Raw genomic sequence first — 27380 nt, 5'->3', positions numbered from 1 at the left:
GCGTGCGCGCAGCATTCAAGTTCCACTCTGCGTGCGAAGCGGACCGCTCTGTGGTTACGGTCGCGCGCATTACCAAAGTCAACGCGATCTTATTCAGCTAGTAGATTTTAGATCTAGAGTAAAATAATGTCAAAGAATACGACGAGGTTGAGCAGGCTGGGCGTGCTGGCACCGGCGGCGCTGTCGGCGACCATGGGCGCGTCTGTGCTGGCCGTGCCGGCGGCTGGAGCCATCGTCTCGACTCTCCTCAAGGAACTTAGCAAGGCCTTCATGCTTAAAAAGTAAGTCCTATCACACAAATAAACAATTGCTAATTTCTTTCATAAGTTACATTTATTTTGTGAGCTCTAGAAAACTAAAAGTCTAACAGAGCAAATTTATGATAATCCAACATATAGGTACAATTGGAACGATTTTGGTTTCACATATCTTTTTTGATATAGTCCACTTTTATTTTAATGCGTTTTCTGTACTGCCCTGCGAATGATAATTTAAGTTTAAGTAGGTAGGTACACTGTTCACAGAAAAACATGTTTAAGATAAATGTTTAAGATATATTTCAAAACATCTAGTTTGTATTAGGTTCTTGAAACGTTAGCTAGCATAGTAAGTTATGTTAACATAAGAGGTATTTACCCTCCTTAGCAGTTGACTGACTTCTGAACTGACTTACGAGTAGAATAAAATTATTGCTGAAGTTGACTCTGACTACATTGAATTTTTTTTTCGAAATCATCCTAAGTCAAAAGAAAAGCACATGTGTTGCGGTGCATTAAACCAAGTTTAGTTATCTCATTGCGTGTGAAGACAAAATAAAAATTACAAAACGATTACTATACGATGTGGCGTTAGACTGGTATTGTGTATTCATAGGTACTAACTTTGTATTCATTTTTGCAGGTGACTTATACATTTGTATTTTAAAGCGTAATGAGTTGACATACCAAATAAATCAGACTTCCGTCGACAACAATGAGCCATAACACTGCAAATTAGAGACATCGGACAAATTTGTTATTAATTTACATCTTTGAGTCTCTAACAAAACAATGATGCAATAAAAATAAAAACAGTATTCTTGCGTAGCATAGCCTGTTTAGCATTAGACATTAAACAATACTGCCCGGTGAATATGCATTTAAACAATAATATACTCTTTAACATTCGAATATTTTCCTTCTATCAATAGGTACGTCTATTTTAGCAAAATATTATTCCCATCGAACCCTTTGGGTAGGTACGGAACCAAAACAATACGGCAAAATGTGCTTTTAAATTATAAGCTTTAAATCTTTTTGAAAGTAAGGAAATTATTTATAAATGCATTTTGTTCATTCTGCATAGCATTGAGGTAACGTGTAGGTATATTGTAAAGGTCCGCCGGATTAAAAATTATAACAAACAATTTATTTTAAAAATGAACTGTATGGTACAGAATAACAATATCGCCCAATAATGATAACTTTTAAGGTCGGATGTCTTAGTTAGCGTGCAGGTATATTATTTTAGAAAAATATCACCACCACTCAAAATGCAAGGCATATTGTAGGATATTGTTAAATAAATAAATGGTTTTTTAACTAGTACGTATCAATAACCGAGCTCAGATGGTGGAAGTCGGAGACGCCGTGACCGTGACTGCGGCGGCCTCGGTCTCAATGTTTGAGATGTTTTCGGCGCTGCCCACCTCCGCCCTATTAGGAAGTAGCCGTTGAGGTAGTCACTGAAGTTTTTTACGTTACTACTTACAAATCAATAAAAAATAAGTCAAATGAAATTAGAATAGCAAAAAATGCGCTAAAAATAGACGTGTTTTAAAAAAAATCGAATTGCACCAGCACACAACCGCTTATTATACTTCTGCTGTTGACTATATCTACAAGCGACACAGCGAAGTAAATGAAATATACTACAGACCTAAAAATTACTATAACCGGTCAAAACTACAATTCTGGGCAGTGTTCTACATATTAGTGCAATTTAACTTTCCATCGAGAACCAGTATACTCGTACATGGTCCTTGCTTTCCATGTTATAAAATCATGAAACGGTTTTAACAACAAACACACATTAATTATGTAAGTAAATAATAAATAATTCGTAATAAGATTGTAATTTGATATGCATTTTAAAGATTTTAACTTATGCGGGTTGTTAGTAACCTGCCATGTGTCAGGAGTGTCCGGTAGTCGGTAGGCTGGAATACCAGAGTCTGAAAGGCTTTAAAACAAGTCGTGAGTCCGGTTTTAACGAGCTCACGTCATGATGGACAATGCTTTGAGTTGATATGTTTATATATATATAGGGGTGGCCAACTTGATTCGACCCAAGATCTACTGTTTACTGACGAAACCCTGTGCGATCTACCATACATACTTCTTGAAAACTTAAATGAAACAGCATAGTTCAGTATTTATATTTGCCTTGCCACGATGTATATATCCATACTAATATTATAAATGAGAGAGTGTGTGTGTTTGTATGTTTGTGTGTGTTGTATGTTTGTATGTTTGTCCGTCTTTTACGTCGAATCGAAACAGAGCGACGGATCGACGTGATTTTTGGCATAGAGATAGTTTATGGGTCAGACAGTGACATAGGCTACTTTTTTTCCCGGAAAAATGCATAATTCCCGAGGGAATAACGCGCGATAACCGAATTCCACGCGGGCGAAGCCGCGGGCAAAAGCTAGTACAAATATATTTCGTAAATAATTGGGTAAAACTCTGTAGTATAAATGAAAATATTTTGAGAAAGGCTCTTCTTACGTGTACCTACTTGTAAAATTACGGGACTGATATGGAATGTTACATGTAATTTTTCAAAATGTACAGACGGAGAATTACGTAAATTATGTTGTCGTAATTCAAGTTTTTATTGTAGATGGTTTCATGGCGTGATGTCGGCTAAGGCAGCAGAGCTACTGTTGATGGAAAAGGGCAAGAACGGCTCGTACATGGTGCGCGAGTCACAGACGCACCCCGGCGAGTTTGTGCTGTCCGTGCGCGTGCGCGACCGCGTATCGCATGTCTTGATACGAAGACAGGTATGCCTACTATCACTCCATTCGTGTATTTTCTACATTTCAGACCGGTTTTGCATAAATGACAGTATTTCAAAGATCTAGCTATCTTTTATTAATAAAATAATTGAGACTACTATGTAGGTATGTAAAATCACCAAGAATCTAAAATAAATAGTAATTTGTGAGTAGGTAGTAAGAGATTTTTTAAATGTATTTTTAGGGTTAGAATCTCTATTAGCACTGTCTGACCGTCCGTCCATTCGGCAGTTCGTCACAGAGCTAGATCTAAAGGACCGTAATACCCTTTTGAAACTTACTGTCAATAAGTAAAAGTTGGCATTAGCTTGGACGTATGTCCTAAATTTAGGACGTTAAGCCTTAGGAGGTTAAATAGAAAGATAAAATTTATACTTAAGTTAAGATACATAATGTGTAGTTTTATGACCACTACAACAAATAATAAAAATTAAGAGGGTCCCAATTAATCCATTATAAAATGACATCACGAAGCGTAAATTTTGCTTAAAAGTAGGCTTCTGCTAATACTGTATTTTTATAGATACGGCTGTTTACAAAGTATATTATTATTTTAACATAGGTACCAACAAATCTGCAGGGAACTCTCAGTGCACAGGTCTGACTCCCTTGGCCAATTTTGTGACACGATCAGTTTATTCAGAAATACCACCATTACAAAAAAGAATGCTCAGAGAGAAGCTTGATAGAAAGTAACTTTTTGAAAAGAAAAAAATAAAATAAACTATCTACGTTCAGTAGAACAATAAAACGCTTTCAACGTAAGCAAATCTGTTTTACTCGTATGTACAAACCGAATAGTCTGCCAATAGATTTGTGGTATCAATTCAATACTATAGGTAGAGCCATTCACGATGACGCGTGCCGTGGTTCTTATGGCAATGTCATTAATGTGTAATTTTTTTCAAAAACACGCGTCTTGGTAGATGGCACTAGGCATAATAAGTAAATGATGTTGTTCTTTTCTACACTGTATCGTTTTATGAAGCAATAAGTAACATTCATAACACACGGATGAAATTACTTACTTAACTTTTACGACGAAGAATCCCGCAAACCGGTAACATACTCTAGGTCCACAGGTATGTATTTAAGCAGAATATCCAATGGTTGGGATTCCCAGCTCCAGTAATAATTCGAAACGAGATTTTGTAACTGGCTTTCAAGAGGTTATTGCAGATAATTGAAGTTAAAAATCCCATGAGTCAGAGAAATAACTCACGTAACCAAAATGCACCCCGGCAAAGTAAACGAACTGTGCATATAGTTTTGATCAAAAAGTTAAGCATTTTTGATAGGATTTTTTATAGGGCAGATGAAATCCAAGCGTTAACAACTTAATGTTGATTTTTGTTTTTCGCTTAGGTATCTAAATAGTATTATTAATAATTATGCAATGCAACGATATAATACCAGAATCCAAAACGTGAAGTTTTTCTCCCTAGTTCACCACAGTGCCACTCTACAACAATAATAGTAGATTGTTCATCAAGGGACTAAAACAACCCATAATGACACGAGATGATTAGCCACCCGAGCACACCGAGGGTGTATATAATAGTTCGAGTGTCATTAAGGTTGTTTAGTCTCGCGTTAAACACTACTTTTCACGTTGAATGCGAGGAAAAAAACGACGTTCTATACAAAATTACTTTTTTTACAACGTACCTACGTTCAATACGAGTACCTAATACTGCCCTCCTAAGCCAAAAGGCGCTATCTCAAAAAAAAACACGAATTATTAATACTATTGTGCATCTTAAAACATTCTGCACCACAATGGTGCGAATAACTCAAAAGTGTTTTTTTAGATACTACCTATCGCCTTTTGGATTAGGAGGGCAGAATAGACATCCTGTTAAAAATTCAAACAGCAAAAAATTTGTTCCACGGTTTTTTTCTTTTCCTTATAATGCTTGCATATTTAGCCAACAGATTCAAACATGAATATTATTTTAAAACATTAGTTGCATATGTATAATAAAATGAATTCATCCTTAATATAATACATTCATTTTTGTTATCATTAGGTAAATCGAGTTTCACGAAATTAAATCGTTGTATCTTCTTCTTCTTCTATATATATAAAATAATAAACTGGCTGACTGACGGACTGACTTATAGATCAACGCACAGCCCGAACCGTTGGGTCTAGGAATGTTCCTTAATAGATGTACGCGCACTAAGAAAGGATTTTTCGAAATTCTCACGGGATAGGGAATAAATGGGATTTATATTTTCACTTCGAAATAGCCCTATTTCAGTAATTATAATTATTAGAAACTTTAAATTTGGCATACAAGTAGGTAATACTAACAGCTAAAAACACTTTTCAGGATTTTACGAAATTCCCACGGGATAGTGAATTAATGGGATTTGTATTTTCACTTTTAATTAATGACCCTATTTCCGTAGCTATAATTATTAGAGACTTCAAATTTGGTAAACAAGTAGGTAATACTAACAGCTAAAAACTATTTTCAGGATTTATCAACATTCCCATGGGATAGGGAATAGAATGAAAATTATGTTTTCACTTCAAAATGGCCCTATTTGCGTAACTATAATTATTAGAAACTTCAAATTTGGCATGCAGGTAGATAATAACTGTTTCAAAGATTTTCCGAATATCCCACGGGATAAAACGAATAAAGAGGATTTTATATACTTACCAACTGAATTAGAAAACGCATAAGCTAAACGAATAAAACTGGTGACTGGAGATTTGGCAAACTGATGTAAATCTTGTAACAATTATAGCAGTGACATCCTGCTCATCCTGGTGAGGATCGTCTCCGTAGAAGGGAACTCCTCAAAAAGTTGATGGCACACGCAAAAGACTTTACATGATTGTTAAATTTCAATGACAATGCGTTTATATGATAAACAAACGCCTGATGCTGCAGCCAGGGTCGTCTGCTGATGACGGAACTCCCACCCGCGACCTTTATGATAGCTACTTTTGTGCCCATGCAATGTGTGTTCATGCAGTTCCTCCACCTCCACACAGTAAGAACACACAAATCACACAAATCCATCTATCACCACCACCACTCTACACTGACGCATTTCGAACTCAACCAGAGCTCATCTTCAGAGCAACACAACCGTTCAGCATGCTACGGTGTGAAATTTGGCATAGATGGACCTAAAGTAATATAAATAAGTTATTTAAATAATAGAAAGCTACAATGTGTCTCTAATCGACAATTAAGAATATTAAAAAAGAGCATAAGAGTAAATCATGACCCGCGGGAACTTTACGATTTCTCGGGATATAATCCTATATCGTGTATGAAGTCGCGGGCAAAAGAAACGCGTAGTATGTACTTTAACGTTTTCTAAAATTCCAACCCTGAATCAGCGAAGCAGGGTTTCAAAGTTGGTAAGAATCATAATTAATTACGTATGTAGGTCGATTTTCGTATTACAAAATTGGCACCATCTGTCTAAAAGAAAATCTGTCTATATTTGTATTTCCATATAATCCTCCGAAAAATTAATCAAAACACGAAAAAAGGATCGCAGAAAGTAAATGTATGTTACCCCAAATATAACGCGAGCGAAGCCGCGGGCAAAAGCTAGTTTTTCATAATTTTGCACAGTTGTTATTTTGAGGTTATCTTCACGCCCTAAAAATTAGCTATCTACAAAACACTATCAATGCAAATGGCGATAATCCTCCGTTCACAAACGCCATAATATATAAAAAAAAAAACTTTAATCCCTAGAGATTAATAAGGAGCTTTAGTCCCGATATACAGAGACTAAAGTAACATTTTAAGAGCATGAGAAGTGAAAAGACTATGACTTCAATACATAAGTTTAGTTTTTTGGTTACCTGTCTTAATTATTTACGAAAGACAATCAACAGATCACTTTTGAAAATAGATTTTCCAATAGGGTGCCTACATCATCATCATTATCGAAATGGTTTTCGAAGCAGTCCATTAGATAGATTAGTTCAATCTAATGAAAGGTTATTAAACTTATAGTATTTTAACCATCTTCTTCGATAGTTACATAGGTAGAATATTTGTACACATTTAACTGAAAATTTCTGATACAGGCAAACAAGGCATAATAATAATAAATAAAAAATTAGTTGCCACTGATCTCTGTTTATAATAAAAAGGCTACTGTTACACATGCTCGTTACTAGGTAGTACCTGCAGTACCTGTATGACACTAAGAAAGCATGCTTAATATTTAGTAGCACGTCCCTATACATACACACATGCAGGTAGGTAGCATTTGCTCAATAATAGCATGCTTTCGTGCTAGTAACTAGCGTATGTACCAGTAGGTATCATAAGTAGCCTTTTCATTAAAGTATTAAACATTGTTCCATCAGCCAAATAAGTGGTCTATCAATTTTTAAACAAGTTCCTATCAAATGAATACGTCGCTAAAGTCGAGCTTTCAAGTTGACAGACACGTCTATTGGAATTATTGTTTTATGACATGCAAACGAATATCAACTTTAGGGTGGTAGACCACATATTTGGCTGATGGTACACCGTATGGACCTACCTTCATACGTATTATTACTTGATCGTGGACTTGATGACACATTGTTTTAGTAGGATGCGAGAGTCACGCCTTATTCGGACACAACTTAATCGTCTTGTGCTGTGCTTTGTACACAATTGTTAATAATGAACAAAAACTTGGACTTATAATTAAAAACAACGAGGTTACTAACAGCCTCTGCTTCTAAAGAGTTTTTAGGGTTCCATATAAAAGAAAACCTTCATCTGTGACGGATTTCGTGGAAAGGTACACTAATACTCTTAACGCGGATAAATAAACACTCGGATGTTTACATCGTCGCGGTAGTGCTGAATAGATGACACCCTGCTGTCTCCTCTATTGCTAATAACAAAATAATTAAAGATGGCAATTAAATTATTGGGATGGCGTTGAGGACAAGTACAGTCAACGTCATAAATAAGTGATCATTTATGGACCTTGTCCCTTTCAGTCGTTACACAATTTCGTATGGCTTTTCAAACATGACGTTAAAGTGACAAGGTACAAAAGTGATCACTTATTTATGACGTTGACTGTACATACGTTTACTTGAAATAAATTAAATTTGGATTTAAGGGTGCTCTTTTGAAAGTAAATTTCTCAAAATAATGCGTGTACAAAACCCTTTCCGCGCAAGTCCGACCCGCACTCGGACTGCTTTGCGTTTGTTACCTACATGACATATAATCTTCTCATTTTATGAGATGGCGAGGTCCTCCTACGCTCAATTGGTATTATTCAAAACTGCCTCATCAGTTGCTTTAGGCAGCGTTTTTTCTGAATCAGGGTCATTGAATTGGGCTTTTTTATTATGTAGATTGTCATATTATTTAGGTAGGTACTCATACGTAACGAAATAACATTCATATACCTGTAAGTACAATCATAACTACATTTAAACACAGCATCTAAACTTCTAACACTATATAGTATGAGTATATTAAGGATAGTATAGAAAAAATATATATGTTATAGACAAAGTGATTAAGAAGGGCATTATGTATAATACCCCGCTATACCGGGCAAAGTGATTATAATTATCTAAACTTCATTAATCACATTGTCCGGGCTACATGATCGTTGGGCAATTTGATTACAACTGATTATTGGCTAGCTGAAGTCTGATTTATTCTATCGGAAAGTTAGGTGCGACGACGAGCGCAGCGAGAGGAGCGTATTAGGTTCAACTGTGACCAAAACAAGCACGAGCCGAGCGAGCAAAGCGAGCGTGCCGCAGCAGGGGCCGGCGAGTGCCAGAATAAAATTCTACTATTAAGATCACTTACTTTACGGATTAAGATTGGTTTTTGGAGTCTTTTAGTACTTTTTATTTAAACTCAAAATTTCGTTACTTTTACGGTTATCGCGTAAAATCCATACAGTGGTGTCCAGTGGTAGTGTAGAAGTATGGCACGCAGCACGGAATGCTAAGGACCTGGGTTCGATTGACAGGGCTGGTATCTTTTTCTGGTTTTTCTGTGCATCTATGGTTCAGTTTGTTAATTTCGATATCGATTTTACTTTACAGATTTTGAGAGATGTTTAAGTAAAGATATTTTAAAGAATCATTAAATTTTACGTAAAAATAAAAAAAATGTTATGGGATTTTTTTTTATTACTTTGCCCAATAGGGGATAGACATTGCCCAGTTAATGAAATTAATTGAAAAGTTTTTATCAAATTGCTATATCATTTTGGTCATTATTCATAACTATCTTTTACTTCGTCTGCGTAGATTTCGATATTTACACAATACTCCATAGTACCTAATGAGATTTTTTCTCAGAGCAGGGTTGAAAGCTTTCTTTCTCGAAACGTACACTTTCTCTAAAAGTGCACTTTTTTAGAAGGATCACATTCTCAAAACGTACACTGTCACTAAAAGTGCACATCCCAATAGGTACACTTTCTCAAAAAGTGCATTTTTTTTAAAAAACAATTTTTCAGATACATAGAGCATATTCTTAGAAGATATGTTTTCAACAATTTTTACTATTAATAAATCTCTAAATTTAATAGAACCGGGTTCCGTAGTTGTTCAAACGTCACAATAGGTGGTGTTTGAAATCTCCGAGCGATTAAACATCCCTGTTGATCTTGTCGAAAAATAGTACCTATTTGAAAACCACGACCATTTTTCTAAGACCTACTTAACGACACCCCACACAGCGGGGTTGAACTAAAAAAAAAACACCCCACTTTGTGTGACAGGTAAACAAAAAAATATATATTTGTAATTTTTTACCATTTTGTCGGCGTGAATAATACACATACTCATACCAAATGTGTTCGCTTTGGAAAAGTTCACTTTTTGAATGAGTGCACCTTTCGAAAAAGTGCCCCAATTGCGAAAGTTTACTTTTTGGGAAAGTGAGCATTTTAGAAAAGTTCACTTTTTGAATCAGGCACCTATTGAAAAATTGCCCCAATTTGGAAAGTGTACCTTTTGTGAGTGTACATTTAGCGAATAGTGCACTTTTAGAGAAAGTGTATGTTTTGTGAAAGTGAGTTTTTCGAGACTGACCCATTTTCTTACACGAAATTAAATTTCCCATATGATAATCGGATACGATTCCTTGGGATTATTTGAAAACTCCTTTCAAACTGCGGATAAATATCAGCTGAAAAACCTGATCACTAAGTTTCCCATCTATGTATCATGCTCAAAGAATAAGATTTTACATAGGTAATTTTAGGAAGGCATGGTTATGCGTATAAAATGCGAGCCAATGTGAGCCCCAAATCGTTTGACACTTACATTTACAAAGAAAAAATGTTTTTTTTTTCATAGCACTTTCGTGGCCATTATATTAAGTGTTGAAAGGGGGTGATACGTATGAATATTAATGCGCTATAATTACGATTAGGGATAATTTATGACCGAGTAAATTAATAACTTTCTATTATTTCGTAGTACCTATATTAAATAATTATCTATGCAGTAAAATACGCGTGTTGTTAAGTGTGTGTGTGTGTTTTTTTTTAATATGGCTCTGTCCATTGGAGGACAATTTTGCTAGTGTCTAGTAAGGATTTGCCGTTGTACGGTAAAAAAATCTATACAGTAGAAAACGAATATGAGAGGTAATAGTGGATGAACGATGACAGCGCGAAGGAAGAAAGGAAGACCCAAAGTTCCCCAAAAGATGGCACTGTGCGCACATTGGTGCGGCAGTTAATTTATTGCCGTTTAATTTCGCACGCAGTCAATGTTAAGGATGTAGGACTTGTTTAAATTTCTACTTACCTAGTATAAAATAAAATCACTTCCCGCCGTCTGTACGCTTAGATCTTTTAAGCGACGGATTTAAATACGGTGTTCGCCATTAGTTCGATAATTCTTCACGGAGGGTTTACATTATGTGACACATATACGAACGACTTCGCGCGGTTTTAGTTTTTGGAAAACGAAGTTGAAAAATGTGAAGTATCTTCAATTAGACTTTTTTTTAAATTGCACCCATGCGAAGCCGGGGCGGGTCGCTTGTTTATGATATTAGGTAGGATAACTTCTGCAAATTATGTTATATAAATGGATTTTGATTTCAAACTGAGTTGCTCCAAATAAATATAACGACTGACGGGCGTAAATCGTCGTCCGCTGTTTACAATCTACGGTATGGGCACCGCTGACAGAACATTATCACCTACTACGCATTATTTTTGTCGTGCCGTTTGTTAGATCATTCTAACTTATTTATAAATCAACTAAATGCTATTTTCGTAGACGAGTTGACGCAAAATTAGGAATTGTCAAGTAAGTTAGTAAGTAAGCACATTTAAATATAATCTGTTTAATTCATTAAAACTCGCCTGATTTGTGTTTTGCCGCTCAGCGTCTCAAAGCGTGAAATAAATGTAGTTCCTACCTAAAATCGTTGAACGTATATATTTGGCAATAATATCGAAAATGGATACGTCCCGCGGGATAGCCATTTACGAATTATTGGTAGCTGACTGAAGTCGCGGGCAATACTTCATAAATCGTACCTATGTCTTTTATGTATATGGGTGGGTAATTCACATAATTTACTTAACTGTAATTTGGTCACAACTTATCACTTGCCGTAGACACGACACTGCACTTAGCACTCAAGGCTCTAAATATTATTTATCGATAACGACACGTGAGTTCAGCAATAGCACTATAGCGGCATTTCGACATTTACTTACTTAGGTTGCCACATTAACGATGCTTTTTTATTATAATAATTATAATGATGATAAATTAGTTTTGTTTCAATAATTAATTAAAAATAATCAGGTTCTTCATGGGTGAACGTTAACCTGTTGTCGATCATTTAGCATTCAATCGTCTTGGTTCCCGCCGAAGGTCGGAATCTGCCTCCGGAAAGGTCGAAATCGTTAACAAAGCCTTGCTCGCGTTGGTCAATAACTTATTAAAATATGAACAAACATGACGAATGATATATTAAACAGAACTTTTTAAATTAATACGTTTAGTTTGGTGACCTAATTCGTGGTTAATTTAAATAAATAGGTACTTAAATATAAAGAAAAAAAAACGCATATATAGGATATATAAATAATAAATTATAGTGTTCTATAAATATTTGAATTTACATACCTACTTGAAACTAAATTTAGCCTATACGTTTTTTTTTCTTTATATAAACAAACTTTTGTTTCTAGTTTCACCTGTTCTGCCTGTTGTCTTCATCAATCAATCTTAGATGCCGAATTTGAACCACGTGCAGTAGTCAGATTGACATGGAATTTGGCATAGGTTTGGCTTATATGTAAGTCCGATGACAGTAAAATAATCTAGTAGTGAAGTTCTGGTGGTTCGGCCAAGATCGTCTCCGGAGGACGGAACTCCTTAACAATTAATGGCATCGGCTTGGATTTTGGTACGGAAACATTGTTTGGATGTCAATGCAAGTATGGTTAACGAAAAGTACAATCAGCAAAAAAAGTTTTAATCTCAAATAGCTTTATAACAAAAATTCATTTTAGTCATTTTAGTCGGTCAGCGAGAGACTCAGACTTTTCTACGAATTAGCTTCGTCGTGAATCATAATGCCTTATTAGTATTACCTTTTTTGGCAATATTCGATCGTAGCTTGGGTCAGAATTTCAAATTCGTAGAAATTCTTGATAAAGCTCCTAAAAATATGTGCACTGCTCATTGGATTCAAAAAGATGCGTAGAAAAAATGTTTTCAAGGATTTTGCAGCACATGAAAAAATTCTATACGATACGATAGGTAGAATATAACTTAATTTTTCATGGTATCTATTTACAAATTTTTAAAATGGATTCTTACAGGAAACGATTTTTTTTAACTAGCACCAAAATATATATTACATTCAATTAGCTAAGTACCTATATACCTAACTACAAGAAAACAAGCTATTTAAATATATTTAAGAGAAAATTATTCAAAATGTACAACCTACCGATTTTATTAAATGACACCAAATTTTAGAGAGCATCGCGTTGGGATCCTATTTTGATTTGATAGATTTGGTCACCTACTCGTATGTTACTGTCGCGGCAAGGTCTATCAAAGAATTCAGTCGACTTTGCTAATTACTTATTTTGTTGATGATTTTTAAATTTAAATGTTGGTCTTATTTTGTGGTCATGTATATAGTAGTATGTAGGTTTTATTATACTTATGTCATTTTATCTTACTTGCCGTGTTAGTTTATGGGAAGTCAAATTTCACCTATGTACAGTCTAATGCAAAAATATATATAGGCATAGCGTCAAAATATGTATACATCAACCGTATGTTTAGTGGCATAAAGGTGTATAGATATTTTTGACGTCTTTGTAACGTATAATAATATACTTATGCCCTTGACCGTACTTACAGTCGATTGAATTAAATTTTGGTATAAATGACAACGCAAGTACAGTCAACAAAAAGTACAGTACTTAAATACAAAAAACTTACATTAAACTTTGAAATTTTAACTATTTTTATATATTTTTTTATATCTGTTGGTGAAGTTAAATATAAAATCAATAAACAGATGCTAAGTAGGCTAATTTTAAAGTTGAGTGCAATGAGCATCAAAACCATCTTTTCTCACACAAATAATATATGAATATGACATCGTGTTTACCTAAATTTATATAGTGGACTTCAATGGAAGCCCAATGACCGGTAGAAATGCCGGCAAAAATAATATAGTAAAAACAGTAACTATTTTTTTAGTTACTGTTTATACTAGAATGCACTATTGCACGTAAATGGCAGACGAGAGGTAAACAGGGAAATGCATTCCTTGGTCACTCGCACTATTGATTTTTGTTTCATTCATAAACATAAGAGTGTTATAATAGTGGCGGGCTCCCTGCACCGCGGCCAGGGCTGCAGGAGTCGGGAGCGGCAGACGACAGCATAGGGCATGCGCCGAACCTAGGCATATACCAAGTTCTAGTGCAGGTAACTAACTTGCAATGTAAATTGTGGCATCAATTTCTAAGTGTGAGTGAATTGAATACAAAGTAGGTAAGTAGGATCGATCAGCTAAGTAGTAATTTAGAATCTCTCCTATAAACTGACCGATTAGTTAGTAGTTGATATATTATGATGCCTGGATGCTGGATGAGTCATTTTAAGTAGACCTTGTGGATCTTAACCAATCCACTTCACCAAATGGTCATTTGCAAGACCAAATGCCCGAGCTGCTACTAAACTAGTTATACCCAAATCAACATAGGTGTCCCTGTAATATTTACCTATGCACGGATCCTACTTGGTGACAATGAGACGTAATTGCAAGCATTTTCTTTCTTATCTCTTCTTCTAATCAGTTCAGAAATGACGGAGATTTGATACAACAAAAAAAAATTCAACCCAATCGAAAACCCTCTCCTTTTTTGAAGTGAATTAAAAATTACCTAATGCATAACGTTCCCACTCTCGAATAAATGTAAGGTTTCCGAAGGCCGATGAAAAAAATTGTTTGAGGAAAATCCAGGAATAATTGATTGTTTCTTGGTTGACAAGTTGGTTTTTCTACAAGGTAGAAATGAAAATGTTTCTCGAAACTAATAATAATTTAGCGAGTTTTCCTTTAGACGCATAACACCACAAACGCGAAATGCCAACCCGAGGTTTTTTGGTTATTTGCGGATTTTTTAATATGTGTATAATAACTGGACTCAAATTTCGAAAGGATACTAATCAAACACTGAGATCAATAATAATCAAACAAATCGTCCCATGCGACGAAAAAGGTTGTATGATAATATATGACTAAATTGATTTTATTGTTTTGTTTTATTAAGCTATTCTCCAGCTTCATTTCTGTATATAAATTATTTCTTAAATCCAAGTACTTTTTGAGATTTCAACCCCTAAAAAAGTTCCATGTGATATGAGCTCGACGTAGAAAGTTATACATCTCGATAGAATTTTACACGCCGGTCGCCTCGCCCCGCGGAGTGGCACGTGCGGGGTTCTATCGTCAGTCGTCACCGGTCTTTGCGGGAGATGACACGCTTTATTACTTTATGTTATTTTGGCACGTTTTCTTTGGTGTGGGTTTCTTTATAATTTTATGTTAATTTTGTGGGGCATGAATTTAACTCCTAATTAAACGAATCGTCGCTCGAGACGACTTATAAACTTGGAACTAGACCAACGAATCAACGAAGTACAAGTGAAATTAATGATTTAATTACAAATGGTCCAACAGAGGATAGTCATCATGGTTCAGAGAGACGTAATTAGCTATTTCTTCTATTTACAAAATAATAGTGAGTGTGTTTTTATGTTTTTACGGTTTAAGTGCTTTTGCCGTTAGATTCCGGAGTAAAAGGTAGCATATTACCTCTTAGAACTTTATTTATAGTAAATCAATATAAACCGGAAAAAAATATTCGTAACGTATTATGATCTTAGCAATAAAAGTTTTATATAGATTTCACGATCAGAAAAAGTTTTAATAAGCACGATGTATATAGTTATGTACCATTAATCGATGGAAACTAGATAGAATTTCAGAGTTGTAAGAGCACTTGTAACTATTTACGCCGGAACAGACACGCGTTGTCGAGTTCACTTGTGCATATGTCACCTTCTTCTACGGAACTCATTTAAGTTAACACCGTTTACGTCTCAAATTTTATTTTCTATTTATTTTTATGGAATAAAATATCATACATACATACATATACGTGACGCTTTATTCCCTGTATGGTAGGCAGAGACAATAGAGCGCCATACGCTTCTATTCTGACATAGTTCTCTCGCTTCATCCACATTCATCACTCCTCATACATGCTCGACGCTTTCGGGTACTTCTAACCTATATAGCCTCTCTTCAATATGCCGCCGATCTGGTCGGTGTAAGTTTTACGAGTATAATATAATAAACTAATGCCCCAGTCATATCTTCTGCAAATGTAGAAACATCACACAGTACGGAATCATGTTTGTATGTATGTAAACTCTTTATTGCACATAAAAATAAAAATACAAATACACAGAGAGCAGAAAAAAGGCGAGCTATTGATCTAGAGCGTGATGCGATGTAAAATCTAGGTAAAGAAAGTAGTGTCGCCGTTCAACCCGTCACTTTCTGTAGACACATCGCCAATATTGGAAACCATCGCCTACAAAGAAACTGACGCCTATAAATGAAATTTCTGATACCGAAACGGTTACTCTAACTCTAATTATGTCGCAAGTATCGTCTCGAACGCAGGCTCGATGACTTCCAGCCACCTGAACAAGCCGGGATCCAAAAAGGCTTATAGTACCGTAGACCGCATACATACACTGCGGCAAGTCATACAGAATACCGCAGAGTATAACTTGCCACTATGTCTAGCGTTTGTGGATTACGAGAAAGCCTTTAATTCGGTCGAAACGTGAGCGGTGCTTGAGTTTCTCCAGCGATACCGTTGACTATTGGTATATCGAAGTGTTAAAGTGTTTGTATAACAACGCCACTATGTCGGTCCGAGTACACGAACAGAATTCGAATGCGATTCCTTTGAAAACAGGCGTAAGATACGTAGATGTCATATCTCTGAAACTGTTTACTGCCGCTTTCGAAGACGCCTTCAAGCTTCTGGAATGGAAAGGACTAAGCATCTCATCGGCGAATACATCACTCACCTTCGGTTTGCCGACGATATCGTGGTTATGGCAAAGTCGATGGAAGAACTCAGTACGCTACTCGAAGGCCTCAATCGAGTGTCAAGAAGAGGTGTCTACTCCTATTTTGGTTGAGAATTCGGTTCTTGAAGTTGTTGACGCATATGTATATATAGGAAAAACCGTCAAATTAGGTAAGTTCAACTTCGGGAAGATTGACCAATCGTCGAATCCAACTCAGATGGGCACCGTTTGGAAAACTCAGCAATGTCTTTTCGTTCAAAATTCCTCAGTGCCTTAAGACGAAAGTCTTTTTAAACCAAACACACATTGGTGTGATGATAATACATATGGATCGGAGACGTGGTGCTTCACTGTAGCCCTTATAAATAGGCTCAGAGTTGCTCAGCGAGCTATGGAGAGAGCTATGCTCGGGATTTCTCTACGAGATCGAATTAGAAATGAGGAGATATTATGTAGAAGAACAAGGGTCACCATTATCGACATGGCCAAACAAATTAGCTCGTTGAAGTCGTGGCAATAGGCAGGCCATATAGGATGGAGAACGTATGGCTGTTGGGGCCGAAAAGTTCCAACGAGATGGAAGGATGACCTAGTTAAAGCGGCGGGTTCGCGGTGGATGCAACTAGAGGGCTATGGGGGAGGCCTATGTCCAAGAGTGGACATCCTGCGGATGTGATGATCACGATGATGATGAAATACATTACTTTTAAAACTTTTTATATAATTTTCATGTGCGATCATAACAAACAAGCACAAGGAACAAGTGTCATATTGTGAGTACCTAATGGGCAATGTCGTTTGTAATAAGCATTAATTATTATTTATTTCGTCATTGCGAATAATCACGTACAGTCGAGGTCATAAACATGTGAGCAAAAATTTGATAAAAAAATCTGAACATGACTCTATTGCTAACGGCGTAGAAGATAGATAGATAGATAGTCACATGTTGTTGAAAAAATTATCAAAATATCCGAGGAATAAAGTTTCATATGCCTATAGACCTCGGTTCACAAAGTCAAACTCCGACAAAGATAGTTCTATATTCTCTTAACACCGAATTTTTGGCTGTGCGTTCCCACGAAAACAATTACATATTACTTTAAGACCCAGAATTCCTTGAAAGCCTTAACATTTAAAAAAGATTGCTACTAAAAAGTAATCCTGACAACTCTAGTAAAAACTATACTTAATTGCATTGACGAATTCCTATTACTTACAAAGCTATAATCAAATTAAACTAAGCGAAAATTCAAATGCCCCTAGTGAAAAGTAACAATTTTGCAGAAGTGACTTTATTCGTCGCATGGGACGAAATATTTAATCTGGCTGATATCCTCACATATTCTCAGAAAAATGCAAAAAGATTAGATCGACAACTAATTTCTAAAGAAAACAAACGCTTGCATGAAACTTGGACGGTACAGCGCCATCTAGGGGCGTTTATGCAAAACTAATTAAATTGCGTCTTAAACATACCGCCCACCAAGGACCACATGTCCTCTAAAATAGCCGCCCACCATGAGACGACCTAGAGATATTAAATATAAGACTAACTTAGGCGCTTGAGATTAACCAAGTAATCACTATATATATATACATATATGGTATATATGGTATATATATCCATTAATAACCCGTTAGTCTGACACGTACAATTATTTTTTTAAACTTAAGTTAAGAAATTGTTTTAAATTACGTAGGTAGATTTATTTAGTACACTTGTTAAGGTAGGTACCCTAAGGCATGTTAAAACCTACCTAGGATAAGATGAACTAAGACAATTGATGACGACTAGTCTCTGGGAAAATGTAAATGATTCGCGTTTGCGTGACAGAGCTCGTCTGTTTCAAACCGTAGAGCTGGCTTCGGAATTCTCGTATGTTGCCTTCATTGATGCTCAGAAATCGTTCATTTACATTAGAAGTTATGTATAAATGTCGTTATGGATTCTAAATTGTTATTAAGTAAACATATTATTATCTTCAGCTTATGTTGTTTATAAACATTATACATATTTATGATCGATTTACAATTGCATACTTACACAATGTTGTCCTATAAGAAAAACTAAACCTGTCGTTATTTTGTTACGTGATGAGAATTTAGATCTAGGCTGATAATGTTGACAAAAGAATACGATGAAACTATTAAGGAAATAACGTCAAAAAGGACTCTTGAAATTTAGTACGTACGTGACTATTGTCATGATAGCGTTGACCTTGGACACGTAACCCCTTATGTTATTCAGATAATCAGCTCCATTTATTATATTAGGAAAATTACTGGACTCAGGACGATGTCGTTAACTCAAAATTACAGCAAACAAGCTTGAAATAATGCTTATAACGGCAACAACTTGAGTATTTAGGTAACCATTTGCTTATATATTTTTTTTCTATTTAGGTACCCAGAAGTATAAAGCACCCAGGCTAAGTCGTTTTATTTATGTAAATTAATTTACGTCAATGTTTTTTTAATGACGTGAAAACCTCTATGAACAGGTTCTTTTATGACCAGGGAGATTCTTCCATACCAGCTCGTTTAAATGGTGTTAGAAAAGTTATTCACATCGAGTCGCATTTGGAAGCCTCATTTAGACGATGCGAGAAATATCGTGCAAGTTAAAGTACGTTGCCGTCAATGATGGATCATTACAATTGTCGGAATAAATAAACTTTGAAGTTGTATACGTTTCATTACAGCACAACAAGTACGACATCGGCAGCGGCGAGCAGTTTGAGGAGCTGGCGGGGCTGATCGAGCACCTGCGCGCGTTCCCGCTGACGGCGAGCTCGGGCGACGTGCTGCGGCTGCTGCAGCCGGTCGCCGGCGGGCTGCGCGCGCGCCACATACCGCGCAAGCTCACCGAGATGCGGGTCAGTCTAGTGTTCAATCCATACAATTTATAAAGAGGAATATAAGCTCATCGCATGTATTTCCTTCAAGAACGAATGTCACTTTTTTACTCCATCTGTGCTCAACGTGCGCAAATTTGCTGTTCCATGGAATTTACTACAAAATTTAGACTAGGGGCCATCAGCCAAATAAGTTGTATATCAATTTATAAACAAGTTCCTATCATATGTATATGTCACTAAAGTCGAACTTTCAAGTTGACACATACCACACATACGTCTATTGGCATTATTATTTTATGACATGCAAACGAATATCAACTTTAGGGTGGTAGACTACATATTTGGCTGATGGTACCATTGAACATGTATAACAAATGTCAGTTAATAAACCGTAATTTGAAGCATGCCTAAGACGTGTTCAAACTTTTGGCGGTTAGGGATTTAATTTCAGTTTTGGTGAGGAAACCTATACATGTACCTAATGATTTTTTTGCAGTGAATTAATACAAATGGTGGTCTGATAGTTTCTTCCGCTGAGGTTAATCTGATTTTTAATTAGTATTTAAACTATTGTAGTTCGGGTTTGAGATTCTATCTTACAAATACAAATACAGATAACTTTAATATATACATACATACATATAATCAGAATCTCGGAAACGGCTCCAACGATTTCGATGAAATTTGGTATGTGGGTGTTTTCGGGGATGACAATTCGATCTCGTTTGGTCTTATCTCTGGGAAAACGCTTATAATCGAGTTTTAGCCTGAGCAAAGCTCGATCGCCCAGGTACTAGATCATTTTTATATGGCTTTTATTTCATTAATGAGGTCACCTATAAACCTGATTTCTCTGCTGGTTATTTTTATTATAGTTTTTAGGGTTCCGTACCCAAAGGGTACCCTATTACTGAGACTCCGCTGTCAGTCTGTCTGTCCATCCATCTGTCACAGGGCTCTATCTCTTGAGTCATATTAGTTAGACACTTGAAATTTTCACAGATTATGTAATACTGTGGCCGCTATAACAACAAATACTAAAAATACAATAAAATAACTATTTTAGGCCCCCCCCCCATACAGCAAACGTAATTGTTTTGCATTTTTTGCTTGACATTAATAACGGCAACAGGTAGACGATTGAAATAATCACAGAATCTTTTGTTGTATAATCACTAAAAATACAAATAATTAGATTATAATAAAATAAATTTTTAGAGGGGCTCCCATACATCAAACTTAATTTTTTTGACGTTTTTTCTGCTAATGTCTAATGATGTATACATAATGGTACGGAACCCTTGTAGTTTCGCCATGTCTGTCTGTCTGTCTGTCTGTCTGTCCGTCCGTCCGCGGCTTTGCTCAGGGACTATCAATGCTAGAAAGCTGTAATCTTGCCCGGATATATACGTAAACTATGCCGACAAAATGGTACAACAAAAAATAAAAATACATTTTTTTTAGGGAACCTCCAATAGACGTAAAGTGGGGGTGATTTTTTTTTCTCATCCAACCCTATAGTGTGGAATATCGTTAGATAGGTCTTTTAAAACCATTTCGGGTTTGCTAAGACGATTTTTCGATACAGTGCTTTGTTTGCGGAATATTGAACTTTAAATTGCAAATTTTCATTAAAATCTAGCGCCCCCCCCCTCCTTTAAAATTTAAACCGGTGGGTGGAAAAATTAAAAAAAAATCAGAATGGTAGTATATCAAACTTTTTAGGAAAACTATAACGACTTAGTTTGCTTGAGAATTTTATTGTTAGCAGTTTAAGGGTAAATAGCAGCCTAAGGTACAAAATATAATATCTAAACTTGGAAGATTCCGTACAAAATACGAAATCCTTAGAAAACTATTACTTAATTGTTTGGTAATAGGTACGGAACCCTATTTCGGGCGTGTCCGACACGTTCTTGGCCGGTTTTTTTTAGATGCTTTCATATACAAAGGAAATCATACATTAAGAAGAATATTTCATTTCATTGCCTTGATTAGATGTCAGCAATTTAATGAAACCTTTACCGGTTACGTAATACTTTTCAGGACAGCGAAGACTCACCAAAGCCTGAATTGAAATATGAATGTGATAAGGAATTTCAGTCTATCAAAATGCTCGAAGACAGACATGTATTTACCACAATCGAAGGAAACCGCCCGGAAAACGTCACCAAGAACCGATACAGAAATATAGTCCCATGTAAGTCAAAATGTAACTTTATATTAAATAGCCTAAAGTTTTTCATGAAGCCGTGGTGGCCTAGTGGTTTGACCTATCGCCTCTCAAGCAGAGGGTCGTGGGTTCGAACCCCGGCTCGCACTTCTGAGTTTTTCGGAATTCATGTGCGGAATCACATTTGAAATTTACCACGAGCTTTGCGGTGAAGGAAAACATCGTGAGGAAACCTGCACAAACCTGCGAAGCGATTCAATGGTGCGTCCGAGGTTCCCAATCCGCACTGGGCCCGCGTGGGAACTATGGCCTAAGCCCTCTTGTTCTGAGAGGAGGCCTGTGCCCAGCAGTGGGACGTATATAGGCTGGGATGAAAGTTTTCCATGTCAGTCTTTATGATATTGAAATAAGACTGGTTTTACTTAGCATGTGTAAAATCTTTTTTCGCTACATCTATACCTTTGACTTTCTGAGGTTCTTTCTTAGTTATAAACAGATAATATCTAATCGACTAAGAACAAATTTATCACGCAGACGATCAAACTCGAGTGGTGCTGCGCCGGCGCAGCGGCGGAGGCTACATCAACGCCAACTACGTGCGTGCCATACGCCTTACCGACTCGAACAGCTCTGTGCAGTCCTCCATCGAAAGTCTAAACAGCGTCCAGTGTAAGTCCATAAACACGGTGTTTACTTTATCTTTTAGTTTTTTTGCTAGTTGAAACTGAAGACCATTCGATATAGACCCAATAATAACCATGAGAACACAGGCCTCCAGTCCTTAGTCGCAAATATTTCTTGTAAATTCACGGAAAAAATGTGTCTGCCAATGGAAAACACTCGGAGCATTTCGATTCCTGATCCACCGTAGAAGATAGCTATGACATATCTGTGAAAAGGTTCCACATCATGAGCCTCATCGTTTGATAACAGAATTCGTGCACGGCTGTAGGTACAAAAGCGGCTTTAGGCAAACTAATAAATTTTGCTTGCCTTGTTAGTAATTAGATACTGATAAAAAGGGATAGCAGAACTAGTTTGGCTACTTGACGTTCAGCCAAAATTTACTAATTGAGAACCAAAATTATGCTAATATTGCAAAACTGGTTTTGTAAGACATCACCTAACTTTCAGCTTCTAGGCTTAAGTTTTGTAGTCACTCAAGTTATGTTAAGCAACAATTTTTTTGTTACTGTTACAATTTTTTTTTTCAGTGTAATTTCATGTTTTGCCAACTGTTTTATTTATTTTTGTCATTTGTCATTATAGCTTTAATACTTGCGGATGAACTGACAAAAACATCTGTAATGTTGAAGTCGCCATCCGCTGAAGCGCTTACTGAGAACAAATGCAGCATCAAATTGGACCTAATCAATGGCAATTTATCTCAAGATGCAGGTAAAGTTGATGAAATAGTAATTTGCACCGCTTCTTTAACGAATCGGTGCATATTTCTATTTAATCCAATAAATTAAAATTAAAATAAATAAACAACAACAAATTTTAATTAAGTAAATAATAATTTAATGATTTTGCTACCGATTTCTACATTATTATAATGATAAATAGGCATACTCACAGGAGTATTAAGTGCAAAAGGGTATTTCATCGACGTATAGGTCGTGGACAAGTCGTGGAGGATATCTTTTGTACCTAGATAACTGTATTATCTTCTAACATTTCCGTATTTTCTATGTTTCAGTCAAAGATAAGTTTTACATTGCCACCCAAGGTTGCCTGTCGAGTACTAAAGACGATTTCTGGGAAATGATCTGGCAAGAAGATGTAAGAATTATAGCTATGATCACTAGCGAAGTTGAAAAAGGAAAGGTTAGTGGTTACTACTAACTAACCCATTCGTAGCCGATCGCCAGATTACATACTTTGCCGCGATGCCGACACTTCTGCAGAACAGACGCCCATCTGCGTCAGCGGCATTACAAGAGGGTCCACCAAAACGCCATGGGCATCAACGGCACTGAATGGGTTAATCTGCGGCTGGGTTTTCACCAGAGATGTGCGAGGATGTGATGCGAGGTTCGTGTTTGTCATGAGTATAATTGTAAACCAGCGGCTTCTAAGCCGGTAGTTACCGAAACGAGCGGCTAGAAACGAATAACCAGCCGCTCGGTACCCGACTTGAGCATCGAAAAAAAAAACGATTTTTATCACATTTTTTACTGTTAAACTTTTATTTTTGTTATACAGTAGCACTTATTAATAGGAATAGTCCTATTTATTCCACTGCTGTGTTACGTTTTGTAAGATACCTAATTTAAAGCTTTTAACACTTAATACAGATGCAAAAGTCATTGTTTATGTATATTTATGTTAAATGTATTCTATAGTAAATAAATCAGAAGAAATACAGCATTCTAAGCAGAATTCTAAGCAGCCGTTTCCAGCCGCTAGTTATCGCTAGTAATGGTAATAAGCCAAATAAACCGTTTCTAGCCGCTAGGCTAGAAATGTTAGTAACCAGACTTACTACGAAACTCGAAAATCGAAGTTCGTATCGCACTGTCCCTTTCACTCGCGTATTAAATGCAAGAAGAGTCAGCGCGACAGCAATATACGAAGTTCGAGTTTTGCACTTCATAGTATAAGGCCAGCTTCACATAGTATAGTCTCTAGTTCTCTGGTGAAAACGCAGCCTAAATAAAGGTAAAGGTGGTGATGATACTTTTCGTTCAGGTTTCGAAGTGAGAAGATATATATTTATATAATAATATGTTTTTTTTTAGAAAAAGTGTGAGCGTTACTGGCCTTTATCTGCGCAAAGAGAATACTATGGGGATCTTCTTGTCAAGGCTATCTCCGAGTCATGCCATGAAAATTATGTCTTGAGGGAGTTCGATGTCAGCGATGAGAAGGATAACTGTAAAAAAATCTATCAATATCAGTTCACGGTACGACATGTTTGTCAAATAGTGTACAAGTTTATTTAACTTCAAAAGTATATTATGATCACTTTTTATTTTCTTGCATTGACATTGTATCTTTTATAAAGTTACGTTACCATCAGTAAAACGACAAGGTACAGAGTGTTTCTGAGGAACATTTAGCTTTGGCTGTACAGTAGTTAATTTAGTTGAATTAAGATTGAACTGAAATGAAATTTCATTTATCATTTAAGACGTGGCCAGATCACAGTACTCCAACCGAGCCCGATCGAGTACTCGCATATATAGAAGAAATTAACAGACGAATGGTCCTAATCATGGAAGACAAAAATCCCCCGGAGCAGGTGATTATGATAAACCATGTTTATTAATTCCCAACGTTTCAAGCGTACCTATTGCTGTTCAGGGTATGGTATGGAACGTTTACGTTTGATTAACTAACTATACCTACAGTATCTTTTATTAACTGCTACAATTAACTGTTTTGTGTTAATAGAAAATGTGTGCTAGAATTAACTGTTGTGTCCATATACCGAGCGGCAAAATATCTGGCATTCAAATGTATGCAGTAATAGGTAATTTTGTATGTAGAGTGGGCCAAATTTTGTGCTGAGTATAGTATGCTGTAACGTACAGTGTCATGTTTATAGAAATATTTTGTCGTACACAATTTTAATTGTTAAAGAAATAAATATATTGTACTGAATACTAACCTTATTTGTGATAAAATAAGTCATAAATTTATTGAATTTGACGCAGAATATCCTATGTGTCCATTGTTCGGCGGGAGTCGGGCGCACCGGTACTTTCATTGCTTTGGACATACTGCTAGATAAAATTAAGCTCTCAGGTAATGATATTAAATAATTTATTCCATCCAGATCGATAAGTATGCATATATAATAAATAAACATTAGTAAATACAAATCCAATTGCAGGGTATAGTTGCACTATAGATGTACACAATACGGTAAAACTTGTGAGGGCGCAGAGAAGCGGCATGGTGCAGAATAGGACGCAATATAAGTTTATATACCTTGCCCTACAAACCTACATGGAAGCCAACAAAATACAGTTAAAACGGAAGGTACTGCCTACTTATTTTAATTAAACACAATTAATTTTACCTTCAAAAATTACTAAGAACTGCTTTCGGTGCCTCAGCACAAGCCAGCAGGAGTGGACCTATAGTCATCTACCTCACCTACGCACTTAATATTGGGCTTTAATCACTCCTGCTGGCTCGTGCTGAGGCACCGACCGACTTCAGAGTGGTAGAAAATTATTTTCATGGTTTTTTGTAGTCGGTTCAATTTTTTGTTACATTTTTTTTTCACGCTTTTTAGTGTTAATAATCTAAGATATAATAGTTTTATATCAACTGCCCGTCACCTTTTACGAAAGACTGCTTTTTCCGATGCAGAGACGTTCATTATTGAGGAGTCCTGGTGCTTCACCACCCGTTTGACCATATCTATTACGAGGAGCATAAATTGCTTAGGAACTGTGTCAAAGTAATTAAAATTCAACCCGTGAAATACTTGTTATCGAGTAGTAACTCCGATGGTCAACTGTGGTCTTCATCATTAGCTCCACTTCACCAAATGATTATTTTCAAGAGCAAATGCATGAGTTACTACTAAATATATCCAATTTACTATGGGTGTCCCTGCAACATTTGAAGAGTTCGATCCAATCATCAAATCCTGATTTGGTGCTTATGGGACCTAATTGAAGATATTCCCAAACGAACGCAAAAAGAAATAATTTCAAATCGGTTCATAAATGACGGAGTTTTGAGATAACAAACATTAAAAAAAATACAACCGAATTGATAACCTCCCCCTTTTTTGAAGTCAGTTAAAAAGCAACGTTGGTATAACTAAATATTGTTGTACTGTTTTGACCTGTTAGTGAATTTATCGCCACGATACGATGAACAAACTGACTTTTAAAACACTATTCATTATTACAGGTGTACACGGCGGAAGCGTGAGTTACGAATAACAAACCAAAGTCTTAAAAGTAAAGAATAAACCACGTTAATTTAGTAAACTAGAACGAATAATGATCGTTGATAATGCATTACCGCAGCAGAATCATATGATTTCTTTAATTTGTGGCATTAGTTACAATTGAAAGGTTTTAAGTAGGTATCTGTGTAATGTAATGAATCAATGATGTACCTAAGCAAAATAATACTCTATTTTAAAATAAAGATATTTTAAGAGCCGTTGTTTTATTACTCGTTATTATCATAACTTAAATAAATGGAAAGTGCCCATATACCTACGAAGTACTTTCACAAGCACGTTTAACATAAAAGTCGAAGTTAGAATGCTACATTTATAGCACTGCGCCTTACATTTGACTGGGAGTGTTAAAACATTTTAGTAGGCTATGTTTAGTAAGGTATAGTATACGTCACCACAAATCACTTCGTAAATCCTGACCGGATTCTATTCTGTTCTATTCTTTCAAAAATATGTCGGGCAGTTACCATATTGGTAGCGAGAAATATTGTGAATGAGTGTTGTTCTCATTTGCGTGGCAGTTTAGTTTTGATATGAGTTTCTAAGAACATGACAGATTTTCTAGACGTATGTAGCAGGTACCTTTTAATTCAAGGCTTCCTCGACTTAGAGCTAATGCTGCGTTCGGTAAGTGCTTTATGGGGATTTATTGTTGTTTTTTTAATATAAAAAATATGGCTCTTCAGAGATTAGAGGACAATTTAGCCAGT

The 27380-nt window shown here is 36.1% G+C and overlaps 1 protein-coding gene across 1 annotated transcript; it reads left to right on the top strand.

The window, feature by feature from the left end:
* Positions 1 to 26867, top strand: LOC141433031 (tyrosine-protein phosphatase non-receptor type 11-like). Its single transcript, XM_074094864.1, has 12 exons — positions 1 to 281; positions 2884 to 3046; positions 19406 to 19579; positions 21608 to 21761; positions 22269 to 22403; positions 23004 to 23132; positions 23437 to 23564; positions 24479 to 24643; positions 24871 to 24981; positions 25397 to 25487; positions 25576 to 25724; positions 26613 to 26867. The coding sequence occupies exons 1-12, from the start codon at positions 127 to 129 to the stop codon at positions 26631 to 26633; spliced, it is 1575 nt and encodes a 524-aa protein (XP_073950965.1). The 5' UTR covers positions 1 to 126; the 3' UTR covers positions 26634 to 26867.
* The last annotated feature ends 513 nt before the right edge of the window (positions 26868 to 27380 follow it).

This window comes from Choristoneura fumiferana, chromosome Z (assembly GCF_025370935.1).
Source record: "Choristoneura fumiferana chromosome Z, NRCan_CFum_1, whole genome shotgun sequence".
Taxonomy (NCBI): domain Eukaryota; kingdom Metazoa; phylum Arthropoda; class Insecta; order Lepidoptera; family Tortricidae; genus Choristoneura; species Choristoneura fumiferana.
Note: the sequence above shows the minus strand (reverse complement) of the source record. Positions and strands in the feature narration are given on the sequence as shown.